This window comes from Centropristis striata, chromosome 2 (genome assembly GCF_030273125.1).
Source record: "Centropristis striata isolate RG_2023a ecotype Rhode Island chromosome 2, C.striata_1.0, whole genome shotgun sequence".
Lineage (NCBI taxonomy): Eukaryota > Metazoa > Chordata > Actinopteri > Perciformes > Serranidae > Centropristis > Centropristis striata.
In genome coordinates, this window is record NC_081518.1 from 9,452,686 (window position 1) to 9,466,607 (window position 13,922).

General features: G+C 40.1%; 1 protein-coding gene across 3 annotated transcripts in view; it reads left to right on the forward strand.

Moving 5' to 3' along the window:
* Positions 1-13,644, forward strand: part of pcdh17 (protocadherin 17) — a 62,399-nt gene extending 48,755 nt beyond the window's left edge. For all 3 annotated transcript variants that reach the window (XM_059349409.1, XM_059349414.1, XM_059349420.1), the window contains exon 5: positions 9,945-13,644. In XM_059349409.1, coding sequence (XP_059205392.1) covers positions 9,945-10,642 — 698 coding nt within the window. In that variant the 3' untranslated portion in view covers positions 10,643-13,644. The remainder of the gene's footprint in view (positions 1-9,944) is intronic.
* Positions 13,645-13,922: the final 278 nt, after the last annotated feature.

The following is a 13,922-nucleotide window of genomic DNA, read 5'->3' on the forward strand; positions in this document are numbered from 1 at the left end:
CCTATTCCCTCAACACACAGCCACACTTACAGTAGGACTTTGAATCAATAATTGGACGCTATCCTGCAATTTATCACATAATATCATAAAATTGTTTTAATTTGTGTACAGCTACATTATTTCAGAATATTATGTTGGGTTCTAATGCCATGGATGGTGAGCTTGAGCACAAAAAAAGGTATAAATGTATTTAAAACTGCACTTTACTCCAAATTACCATTTTAAATGACATCACAGGTCCCATTTGCTGTTGTTTATCGATTTCAAGCAGATCAGTAGACTGGTATTAAACGCAGGACCCACAGCTAACTCTGTTGAATACACCAAAACAGCATTTTCATGAAAATACTATTGCATTGCAAACTCTGGAAATAATGTTGACAAAACAGACTTGCCAACTGTGGAGAACAACCTGCTTTCCCAGCACCGCTCTGCTCTAGAATCATAACAATATCAGATTCAGTAATACACTTGAGTAATGTTCTCATTTTCACCACAACAATGCTGTGTAAGGAGAAAAGGGATATAAATTAACTGACTCTATATCTGAAATGATGAGGAATATAATATTTTGATTTATTTGGGTATGTGTCATGGTAAAACAAAATCCCCAGCACAATACATAACACAGTTTAATGATAAAATTGCAATTTATGAAGTCATTTCCACAAATTCAAAAAGTGGCAACTGTAAAATCTACCTCAACAGTGGCAGTTTTTTTTTGTATATAGCCCAGGGATAAATTGGCCTTCCAGTGTTGCTTTTAAGGGGAGAGTTCACCCCGAAATCATAAATACATATTGTTCCTCTAGTCTGTCGTGCTATTTATCAATTTGGATTGTTTTGGTCTGAGTTGTCAAGTATTTGGAGGTATTGGTCGTAAGGATGTCTGCCTCCAATCAATCAATGAATCAAACTTTATTTATATGGCACCTTTCATACATTTAATGCAGTTCAAAGTGCTTCACAGGTGACAAGCTGATAACAAGGTAGAAAATATAAAAAGACAAAAAAACACCACTACATGCAACATAATTGAAAAGAAGAATAGAATGAATATGAAAAATCTTAAAAAAAAACAACAACAGTACAATAAAATAGATTTTAAAGCTAAATATGTAGAAATAATAAAAAAATATAAAAAAATGAATGTATGTAGAAATAATGAAAGATGAATTAATGAAAACTAAAAAATGAAAGTATTTAAAATAAAATTATAAGTATAGTATATAAGTATATGAATATGTATATAAAATGAAAGATTGAACATAGTGTAAAAACTAAAAAGACAACAATCAATAATACAACTTTTTTTAATTGAAAAAAAATAATATGGTCCAGTTTTACAACATGACAATAAAGTAAGGGGATAAAATAATAGAAATGTAAAAGTTGTGGTGCTCAAAGTGCTGAAAATACATTTGGAAGACTCAGATATCATGACCCCTTTACTCAACATACTCCACAGAGCTTTTAACTTCCTACACGAAAGTATAGCATATAGTTCCATTACATGCTATAAAAGGCAGGGATTTCTATGGCCAATTACCTCTGCAACTCATAGCAAAACAAAGTTAGATAAATAAATAGCATACAGGTCAGGGAGAAAATATGTATTTTTTATTTTGGGGGTGAACTGTCCCTTTAACAGATTTCTTCTAAAACAGAATCTAAACTTTCCTACGCACCCGCTGTTCATCATCCAGACTAAGTGTGTTTGGTAGGCTGGCGACCTGAGAAGTCATAACATACTAAACATTCGGCACAGTCAGAGTGGAAACTCTCTCATCTGTGCAGTTCAAATATTTAGTCACCCTGATTGGCTGAGAATGCGGGGAGGAAGGGGGGGGGGGGTTTGCATGGATCAGCTGGGCTTGATCGTAGTGGGCGAGGAGATTAAAAACACAATATCGCACACACACATGCACACATAAACACACACTGAGAGCTCCCTCAGGTGAACAGGTGCAGTCATGGTCTGTCACAGATGCTCTGCGCAATTCGTCAGCTGCCTTTCCTCCTGTCCACCTTGGGTGGGTTGGGGTATATTCACCACAACACAACCTCGACACACAAGCACACACGCACATTATCTCGGATCATTCTCCATCCTCATAGGCTGCTTCAGGAGCTCATGGAGCTGTCTAATGACTCGCCAGGTGTGCACGATGGTGAAGTGATTCACCACCACTGTGACGGATGCTAAATTCTTCTGTGTTTTTGTAGCTTTTTTACTTTCCTGCTGCTTCTTTTTCAACTTCCTAAACACTCTCTGAGTTTGTGTGTTCAGCTTGCTGCTGCTGCTTTGCTAGCAATAGCTTATGTGTGTACAGCTCTCTCTTGGTTTCCCTCTCCCTCCCACCACAGGAACCACAGTGTGTGACAGAGGGACATTAATCACAGGGCTGGGTAATAAAGCGAGGAGGGATGGGCATGTAGGGCCAGGGGGGGCAGGCGTCTGGAGGGAGAAAAGGGTGTTTAGGGAAATCACACCATGCTTTATGACACACACTGATACACAGGCACATTTTTACACTCACAGGTTTAGGTGCACATCCTTCACGCACCATACTGAAAGCTTCTACCCTCACCCTTAAAGTTTGAAAATTTAATCGAGGACGGGATAAAAAACAACTCTATTCCGGGAATGGCGACCGGTATACTTTCTATTATTCCGAGCTGAGGGAGAGCCTTTTGCCTTCTTGCCCACCTGTGTGTGATTTCACGTGGCCCTCATTAATTGAGTGATAATTTCGTAAAAGACTTTTCTGGACAGAAAACAGAGGGGGCTTTTTTTTTAGAACTTGGAAAGAGATTAGAGGCATTTTATGGCTCAGTAGTAGAAGCAGTGTTGCTGTGATTGTGAGATGGCTGCGGGAGCTTTTCATGATACTGATAACTCTTGTGATTCGAGGTGGTGATAAAAATGTGGCTGTTTGTATATGATTACTTGCTAAATGAGAGCAGTACACACAATTTAGTAGTCTGCTGGGTTTAAATGTATTTAGTTTTTTTTTCTGTTCGGCATTTATTCCTGACCCCTTTGGGTTATTGGAGTTTTTTAATATCAACCTCATTCCATCGTGACATTTTAAAGTGGACACTGGGCTGTGAATCACATCAATTGGGGTTGTGATCGTGGATATTGTGTATGTGTGTTGGGGCGTATATGTCTGTATGGGTATGCATCACCATCCTCAATTCTTTGTTGCATTTTTTTTACTTGCATGGTGCTCCTACAGGAGTATTAGAAAGGATAGGTTGGAAAATAAGATACCAATAATAATTTCCTGTTCTTGTAAATCCACTAACTACACTACAGAGGCTCAGTGCTCTAGATGCTTAATTTTCTGGCATTTCGAACAAGAGCAGAGAAAATTACATAGTGAATTTCACTTTTTTCAATAAAAGAAAAAAATCTATAATTCTAAATTAATTATTATGCCCAGATACCGCCTTAAATGCTGGATCAGGTAAATTGAGGACTGAGTCAGTGCACCAATCTCATACCAGGTTATCATTTCCCAGCTTATTTACACAACACAGGAACAACAACATGTGTCACCACTTACCCAACCCACCGATCCGGTCTGATTGATACTGTGCATGTCCGACACTCAGATGACTCACTTGTTGGCTTTTCCATTGTCAGCTCCCAAAAACAAACAACAAAAGAATTCGGTGTCTAAAATCAATGACGGAAGTAACAAGTGAGCCACATAACTTTTTTTCTCACATCTATTGAGAGTTCCACATTCCCTTTTTATCCATTACTAGAAGTTTTTAGTCATGACGGACTATCAAACTAGATAATAAAAATAAAATTCTCTATGATTAATTTTGTTATTATGTTATACAAAGGGTTGAACCTGAGCCAGGCCATCCACTGTAATAATAGCAATCATATCACATCCATACAAAGTTAGTAGTACACAGCTTGTTGACACAAATTTAGGATTTAGAATAATGGTGTCAGAAATGTTTACAGATACTATATATACATACAGGGCATATATATGTACAGGTGCATCTCAATACATTAGAATATGATGGAAAAGTCCATTTCCAGTAGTTCAAGGCAAACAGCACCAACCAAGTATTGAGTCATATAGATGGACATACTTTTCAGAGGCCAACATTTCCATATTAAACATACTTTCTAAAATTGGTCTTCATTAAATGTAAGCCATAATTATTATAACTAGATGAAATTGAATAAATGAAGACATGAAATATTTCATTCTGTGTGTAAAGGATCTATATAATGTGTTATTTCCACTTTTTGGATTTAATTAGTAACATAAATAAACTTTTCTATGATATCCTAATTTATTGAGATGCACCTGTACTTATTTTGCATAAAAATTTAGTTCTCTGTTGTTTCATCCTTGTTTAACACTGGACGGCCATAACACTTTATATTTTAGATACTCCACTCTGCTTTTAAATGGAATGGATTTTTTTATCGAAATTCATTCAAATTATTCATAATTCATTCTGCAAGAGCTGCTCGCTCTACAAATGTCCCAGTCATTTTAAAGAGATACATGAAGGGACAGATTTTTGCATTTTAGATAAGGCACCTCATTGGTTCAGAACATAATTAACAAATGCTTCATTCATCTATCTTTTGCCTTCACTGGCCTATCTCACCCAGGGCGCCGTCACGGGGCGCGGCAGTATCTGATGTTGACAAATAACACAGTGAACTCGGATCATTTGCTGCTTCTTCTTTTTGCGGTGTTGCTGAATTAAGAGTCTGTCTGAATTCGTAAAGGTTTCTTTGACACTGTGTGTCCTTTTGCTGTTGCTCGCAGATTTCTTGGAGCAGCTTAGATACTTTTATATCTGTTTCATGTGCTCTTAGCAGTAAAGATAACTGGCAGCTACATAGCGGGTCCTATCTAACTCATTGTTACCCACTCTTGCTGTTCTGCCCTAAAGCAAGGCAATTAACCCTGCCAGAGGTAGTGAGATAGCTCCGGCTGCTCGCTGTTAAAAAAAAAGAAAGCATCCACAAGTACAAAAGAGTGTAGGGAGTTAATTAAACTTTTTTGTTGGCAATAGAGGTGTAATAAATATCTGATTTCAATCAGGGATTCAGGTCAAGTGTCTACAATAGGGCTGCAAAGATACAAACATCAACTGTGTCTGCCTCCTGACCGGGCAATTCGATCAGAGTCTCAGTGACACTTTGTAAATGAAGCTAAATCCAGCCTCCTCTCTGCTCTGTGATGTCGAAGACGTTTTGATCACGCTGATCTAAAATTCTCGCTGCATATCGCTGCATCGTCCCCCGTCGTTTTCATTTTTTCCCAATTGGTTCACAGCCAACATGCTTCTAAGATAAACTGTCCTTTTTAAAGCCTTGTTTAGAAGATGAGATTTAAGGACAAATTTTTCTCGAGCCATACAATATCACTGCCCAAGATTTTGAAACTCGATAAAAGGGTGAACACTGAAAGATAAAAAATACTGCGTGCCTGTTGTAAACACAGATTGATATCTCGAGGTTCAAGCTATCTTGAGCTTTTGATTTTACAAGTACATACAAATAATTTCATCTGAAAGCAGTGATGCTGCAAAAAGGAAAATCCCATGATAAATGGACTAACAGGAAATCAACAGAAAGCAGAACAGTAAGTGGACAGTATGAGCAGGTTTTACAATAAGTGATGGAGAAAAAGAAAATCTGTGGTAATATGGTTATTTTTCCGATTGATTTATTGCATATTCAAAAATAATGAATAAAACTGATTATCGGTGTGCTTCATCATTGTGTTATATCAAATCATTGAGAGAGAGGTGAATCGAATTATGACAAATGATTACATGTTTGACTGTATCCATCAGCATAATTTATCTTGGACCATACACAGAGCTGAGAGAGGGAAACTGGAGAGGGAGAGACTGAGCGCGCCCCTGGTAGCCAAATCATCACAGGCAAATGTGTCCTTGGTGGAGGCTTCTATTAGAGCTGGTGGAGCCATGGCAAAGAGAGAGAGAGAGAGAGAGAGAGAGAGAGGGAGGGAGGGGGAGGAAGAGAGATGAATGTCACCCTTGCTCTCATATGTCATATTGTTAACCATAGATATGAGGAGAACGCCTCAAGGTTGAACGTGCAGCTGAGACATAAATAATCTATCAGAGGTTTCCTCTGACTAAATAGAGGGAAATATGTCTGCATGGATTATTTATGCTTTAATATGCACACGGTGAATGGACAATCACCTCTGAGAGCATGAAGACATTGTAGGGGCCAAGTTAATTGTGTGTGTCTGGAGTGCATGCAGGACCGGGTGTGTGAGAGGCAGTGGATGTCTCGCTGCTAAGCTTGGTTACACGTAGGGTCTATATTTTGAGTCTTGGTGATGGATTACAGTAATGGAATGACGTGTTCTGGTTGGAAAGTGAATTCAGGTTTGTATTATTTATGTACAAGCTTTCGTCCGAATCATCGATCTTGGTGCTTTGACATGTTGTTTGTATTTTCTCACTCAAATCTCGAATCACCCGTGTGCAAACACGGGGCACATGCACGCAAATGCTTCTCGCCGCGTGCAGATGAATTCTTTCACCCCTAGACCATTTAAATGTAGTCCATCTCAAAGTGGTCTTGCCGCCGCTTTCCAGCTCACCTTATTTCCTCTTCAGATGACTGCCTCGACATGGGAAATGTCAGGCTCTCTTTGCCAGCGCTGTTTGGCTTCTTCAAACATTTGTGAAGTGTTAAGCTCATCTCTACAGCTTAGGAGGGCAGTCTCTCGGGAATCTAGGCTGCTGACCCGCAACACAGCAAAGACAGCCAAGCCAAGTGCACTCAAGCACATCCACTCTGCCCGCTCATTTGCATCAATGAAAGATTGTATTAGTCCCAAGGTTGTGGTCTTTACAGCAGCACTCTCGCCATACAGTAAAGGTCCATGCATTGCATAATGGAATTGACAGGGTGGCTTAACAGCTCCTAACAGTCATGCTGTTGTCTTCTCACATTTAGTTGAGAATATGAGCAGAAATGTTATACAGCTCTGCACAGAAATGTGGTTTTGGCCCAGCACTCACTCTAGGAAGACAAAGCTTCATCGCGAGGAGTAAAGGTTTAAAGCATTAACATTCTGCAGGGGGAGGGGGAAGGTGACAACAAGCTGTTTTCTATTAATTCTTACAGCATGGAATTGCTAAATTTAGTCTGTTTTAGCTCAAATATTGCTGTCTGCCATTTGTGCTACTGACACTTTCATCGAGCTATATAAACATCAACAATGGCGAAATTAAGCTCCTATGAATAGACTTGCCTAATTCCTCCTAACAAAGAAAGCTGCCTCAGTACCGTTTCAGTTTGTTTCCTTCCAAAAAGTGTGTTTTAGCAAACAAGCAAGTGTTGCACTGCTCTAAGAAATTGAAGTGTGGTGTTTGTCTGCAGTGTTTGGCTCCTCAAACAGGCAGAGATGCATTGCATATCTCAAAGCTAATATGCAAATTGGCCTGAGCTGCTGCATTTGTTTAGAAGTCTGTGAAAGCAACCTTTGGATTTACTGGAAAACAATGCTAAATGCTGCTGTTTTATCGCAGGCTTGGGTATGTCTCGCCTGTACCTTGTTGAGTTCACACATATTTGACTAATGGAGTAATTTGTAAAGGCAGCGTACTGAGATGTGTCAAGAAGCATGTGCAAATCTGTTTGCACACATCAAAGCAGTGCTAAACAAGATGGGAGAATTAAAGGGACTAGTGCAGTACCCGTAGGAAGTATGTATTCGTCTGCAACTCCATAAAACACTTAGTTTTCATAAGGTACGCACACCATCCAGCACATACACATTGAACATTGATATTTGCTTCATATTCGAATATTATTGGAAAATAGAACCATGTAGCACACTTTTAAACTCCGAAAGATAGGTAGGCTAAATAGACTTCCAGATGAGATGAGTCAGGGTGGAAATCCAGAGTGAATTGTGTTACTGACCAGGTGTAGGCCTATCACACAATGGGGCGGAGCTCCCCTAAAAGGCATCCGATCGGAAACAGTGCAATGCATCCTACGTAAATAATGATATTTTGGAAAATGAATTCAAAAATCTTCAAAATCGAGAATGCACACCTTCGTGCCATGCACGAAGGTGTGCATATGAAATCTTAGATCCGTCTGACTAACGGTCAGTGAGATATGCCCTAGACACACACACATCCACACACATAGACGCTTCTTGCTTTATAGATAGATGGTTCACCCCAAAATCGTCAAAAATTCATATTTTTCCTCTAACTTGTCGTTGTATTCAATATGTGATGTGAGTTATCAATTGTTATGGAGATGTCAGCGGTGAGATGTCTGCCTTCCCTTGAACAGAATAGAACTATATGGCACTTCACTTGTGGTGATAAAAGCACCAAAAAATAATTCAAAAAGCTCAACAGTAATGTTGAGCTTTTTGCAGAAATCATGACCCAGTTATTCAAGATCTTCAAAAGACCTCGTGGTGAGCAGTTCAATGCAGGAACTATTCTCTTTCCACTTGAACGAGTGAAAGAAATTGATTGTGCATCTACTCATGGATGAGAGGCTCATGCTTGTAAAAGTATTATCGAACTTTAAGTTAGGCTTCTTCTGTACTGATATTATCGGCAGGTGTAGCTAGGTCAAAAGAAAATAGTTGCTACATGAAATTGCTCACAACAAGGTCTATGGATTATTTTAACTGGGTTGTGATTTTTTATGCTTCAGGACCACAAGCCAAGTGCCATACAATTTCATTATAGTTGAGAGAAGGCCGACATCTCTACCGCTGATATCTCCAAAACTCTGCAACTCACACAGAAATGTTCTAGACTGCTAAATAGAACCTCACGTAACAGGAAAAATATGTATTTTTCATTTTGTGGTGAACTGTTCCTTTAATGTGCTTTATTTTGCACTGTATAATGTGTGGATGAGGATGAGAAACAAGGAACTAGCTGTACCATTTTCATTCGTATAGTCCCAACTGTTAGGATCTCGTCTTTTTGTGTTCTCTTGGTTTTATCCCACCCGGCCAATGGAAAAATTCCATTTATGGGACAACAGATGCTCCATTTCTTTTCTCTATTTTTCACTTCACGCCCAAGAGGAGAAAAAAATGGGCTCCTCTTATTTTATTATTATTTTTTTAACCAAGTTCTGGATCTGTTTGACACAGGCATGAACACTCCCATAATCAGCCAGAGTGTGCATCCCTCTGAATAGAGATGAAAGAGGGGAACACACACTCACACTTATGCACACATGCGCGCACACACAACAACAAGGAGCACACAAATAAACAGGCACAAACACACAGGGAGGAAGCACAAGCCATTTGGCACAGCCGCTCTGTCTAGGGAGGGCTTCAAAGCCCACTGACATGAATTTATGATAACGGCACTATGCCTTTGCCAAACCTCAACTGTTGTTGTTTTTCTCTCGCTCCATCCCCAACCCTTCTGTATGCTCTGCCATCCCCTTGATCAGAGCTTTGGAAAATGCTAGCAGGTGTCCCCCAGTCCCTTGGAAAGGTGTGTGTGTGTGTGTGTGTGTGTGTGTGTGAGTGTGTGAGTGTGTGTGTGTGTGTGTGTGTGTGTGTGTGTGTGTGTGTGTGTGTGTGTGTGTGTGTGTGTGTGTGTGTGTGTGTGTGTGTGTGTGTGTGTGTGTGTGTGTGTGTGTGTGGACATGTGCACGCATATACTTGTGTGTTTGGACGGGGACATCCTTAGCCGACTCTTCCTTTTTAACATCATTTCATAAGGTTTGGCTCTTCTTCTCCTAACTTTGAGCTCCAACTCTTTGTACAGTTCAGTTTCATAATGGTACTATGATTCCATTACCCTCTCACTGTGTGGTTTTAATCTATTCTATGCAGACTACTGACATAAATATCACTTTCTTCTCCATCCATCCACCCCCTCCCTTTCTTTTCTATCTACAGATGAGGATTGTGTGAATTGTACAGAGGAGTGCCGAGTACTGGGTCATTCTGACCGCTGCTGGATGCCCCAGTTCCCCGCCGGAGGAAACCAGGCAGAGGGTGTCGACTACCGCAACAATATGTTCGTGCCAGCGGGGATGGAGACTGTGCCGGAGACAGAGACCTACGAAACTGTCAATCCCAACGGCAAGAAGACGTTCTGTACGTTCGGAAAAGAGAGGCGTGATCACACCATCCTGGTGGCCAATGTCAAGCCCTACTTGAAGGCAAAACGTGCCCTCAGTCCCCTGCTCCAAGAGGTCCCCTCGGCCTCTGGCAGTCCTACCAAGGGCTGCTCCACCATGTCTCCCTGCTCTTCAGTCAAAAGCCCAGCTGACGGAGCTGAAGGCAAACCTCCTCCTGCCACCTGCTCCGGCCACTACGGGCCTCCTGATGGTCAGTACCTGTCACCAACCAAACAAAGCAGAGACCAAGGGGTCTACCAGCCCTTGCCTCCCTTAGACCCAGTGGCCAAGGTGCTCGCAGAGGCCCGCTCCAGGATCAGCCAAGAGGCAGCAGGTGAAATGGAGTGTGTTCTGGAGCAGGTGGAGCCCGACGCGAACCGTGACAGAATGGACGCTGACCAGGTGGTGAGGGACATCGACAAACTATTGCAGGACTGCAGAGGAAGTGAGGCCACTGGCACACTCAGGAAGTGACACAAAGGACTGCAGCAAAAAGAAGTGTGGAGGTAGAGAGAGGAATATAATGCTATTCCAAAAACTCTCATGCCAAAACTGTCACCAAAACAAATCATAAAGGTTAAATGGCTCTTATGATAGGAGCTTTTTTCACTGTATTTGTTGTTGAAAAGTACCGACACTGGACGGACAATGGGAACATTTCTAATGTCATTTGGCGCCAGTTTTGGTGCTGAGATCCCTACAAACAAAAAAAGAACTGGGTATCAAACACCTGAATTCTGCTGAATTTATAAACTCTTTTTGTTTTGGATTCTTAAGCAAATTGCAGAGGCTTATGCCTCTGGCACCTCGCAAGCTATTATCTAAGTGCCCACCAGCTCATAAGTGTGTTGTTCATGGTCTCTCGTGAAATCCTACATATCTAAGTGTGTGTAGGTGGATTTCTGTTATGTGTGATGGCCATAGAAACTGAACGAAAAAGGACTATTTATGGTCAGACATGACAATCGATGTGGAAACAGTGAAACAAATTCAAATCTGTTTGGGACAGTTGGAAGACGGAATTACACAAAACAACCTTATCTTTCTTGACTTTAATATAGGTGTTTAATGTGTGATGGATCCTGTATCTGAACATGAAGAGATTGGTTAATCAGGTGTGTGTTCGCAGGGGTTGGTTATGGACTTGGGGAAGGAGGGGCTTAATTGCTACGCTGAAGGAGAATTATTAACAGTGTAACCATGTTTCACCTGTCATTTGTAGCCACATGTGTAAGCTGTGTCTGTCTCACGCCTCTATTTAAACATTCATGTTGCTGACTGGTGTAGTTGCATGCACCAATTTTACACATTTTACACATGTGCACTACACTTTGCGCATACAATACACATGCTGACACACGCACTGATGCCCCCACACACACACGCAAACACACACACATACACACTAATGCTTACACCCGACGGGCCATCTGTGTAATTGTCTTATACATGAACATCATCAGCTTTCGGTCCCTTGTGTACAGTGAATTATCATGTGTGTGACTATGCCTTAAGGCAATCACAAGTTGTATAAAAAGGGACATTTTTTCCTCAACTGTGAAAAGATGATATCTATATGATTATATAGATGACTATATGTATGAATCCATGTATAGTGTCCAAATATTAACAAAATATTTATACATTTTGTAAGAAAAAAAGAAATGAGGAATCTCAGCAAAAAGTGTCCTCGAGTTATGGTCAAGCGCGGGGTAACTCAAAGAACTGCAAAGGACACTGCCATTGTTTCGAAGACAAATATCCAAAAATATAAATAAACAAGAAAATGTCCCTTCACATTATCACTATACATAATATCATTATATGTGTAAATGTATCCAATTTAGATGTGTTTACATCAAAAAACTGACATATTTTTATTGATTTTACTGCAATTTCTGTGCATTTGAGCCAAATTGTTATGTGTACAAAAGCTATATTGTGTATTTTATTAAATTAATATATAGTTGTGTTGCAATATACATGGGCTTATATTGTATTTGGCAAAAGTTGCCTTAGTAGCTGTCGAACTCTGTGAGTTTGCTTTAGTTTGGGTTTTTGTTGTTTTTTTCCTCTCTATTCTGCGTCTTTGCAGGCTGGCTTCAGTGCTTTTGAGATGTCGCCTCTTTTTACCCGAAGGTCCAGCTGGATCAAATACAATAACTGTTTAAAGCTTAATGAGCCAGCTGATCTAGAATAAAATTCAAACCAACAACAAAAAGCAACAACCACAAGAAAACAGTTTGAATATTTTTACTGAGCAGATTTTTACAGGGCAGCTATTTTTCTTTAACAATAACTAGTATGCGTACCTTGTGTTCATTATGTTTTTACTTTCTTTCCAAAAAAGAAACCTGCCATATGGAAAGTGGAGTGGTTTCCTTGGTGATCATAAAACTGCCTTACTGTCTCTGCGGAGAGCTTGTTGTATCTGTGGAGCTTGTGACTGCTTATAAAGCCCTGGTCCACCAGAATGTGCATTTTCTATTAAGGACCAAAAGAGGTTCTTTTTCAGCAGTCTGTGTTGTTTATGTATGTACTCCTTCTCGATACATGTTAGAATTCTCATACTTTGCAGAGAAACTTGACATCTGAAATTCTATCTGAAGTTACTTTGGATTTGATGTCTTAGCTGTTTAGGTACACGGTTTATATAACCAAGTGTCTTCACATTCAGGCTTTCTTAAAAAAAATGATACAGACATTTATTTTTGAAAATTTTGGCACATTTCGGCCACTCTCTGAATTAAGGGAGGTGCTTTTTCTAATATACTCAGACAGTAAAATAAGCAGAACAGTAGGCTATTAGACTAGATGTGTTTTGGAAAATATGACCACAATCACCAAATCTATGTAAAATGCAGCCATGAGAGGGAACAGTGACTTGGATTCAAAAGGCTCCTGGTGTGTTTACTGAAGTGTTTCTGAGCTGAGTTGGAATCTTGACAGCAGATATAACACATTCTAACCTGCAGACATGTCACATCTAAGTATTATAGTATTTCTGTTCTTCTGCTTCTTTTTCTTAATCGAGATACATGTTTGGACATTCCGCTGTCATTCCTCCATTCTTCTATATCGTTTGCCTACTTGCCATGCTTTTACTTTTTTTCCCCGACTATTCATTTGCTTACTTTTCTTCTCTTCAGCTGTTTGCTTTCTCGCCTCCAAGGAGCAAAGCAACTGTTAGCTTTTCTCCTCTCTTTCGTCTGTAAAGTATTTGGTTTCGGTTTACCCTTGCTCTTTCCCTGGGAGATGGCAGAGGCTGTTTTTAGAGAGGGCTTGGAAGATTTGACGGAGGAAGAAAATATTTACGGTTATTTTTAAATGAGATTTTTTTTTCTTATCCCTCTCAAATATCTGGATAAATCAAGCAAGCCTGACATTCACATCATACAAACAGTTAAAAATGTGCTGTTCAAAGGCGTACTGCAACTGTGATCCTGACAAAAATGCTGTTACACGTGCACGCAATGCACACACCCAGACACACACACATACACACACACAGACTCACACACACACACACACACCTTAGCACTTCAGCAGCACACTGCCTTTCATTTAAATGCATAGCCCCTTAAAGGTAACGTGGAGGCTGAAAGAGAGGGCAAAACACTACCCAGACAAATGTGACACTTCCACACTTTGTCTTCATGGTTTATTTTCTTTATCTCATTGTGCTCAGTCTTCATGCTGGATCAAGCATTTTCTACCGTGTGTGTGGGTGTACATGTGCTTGATTCGCTTTCAT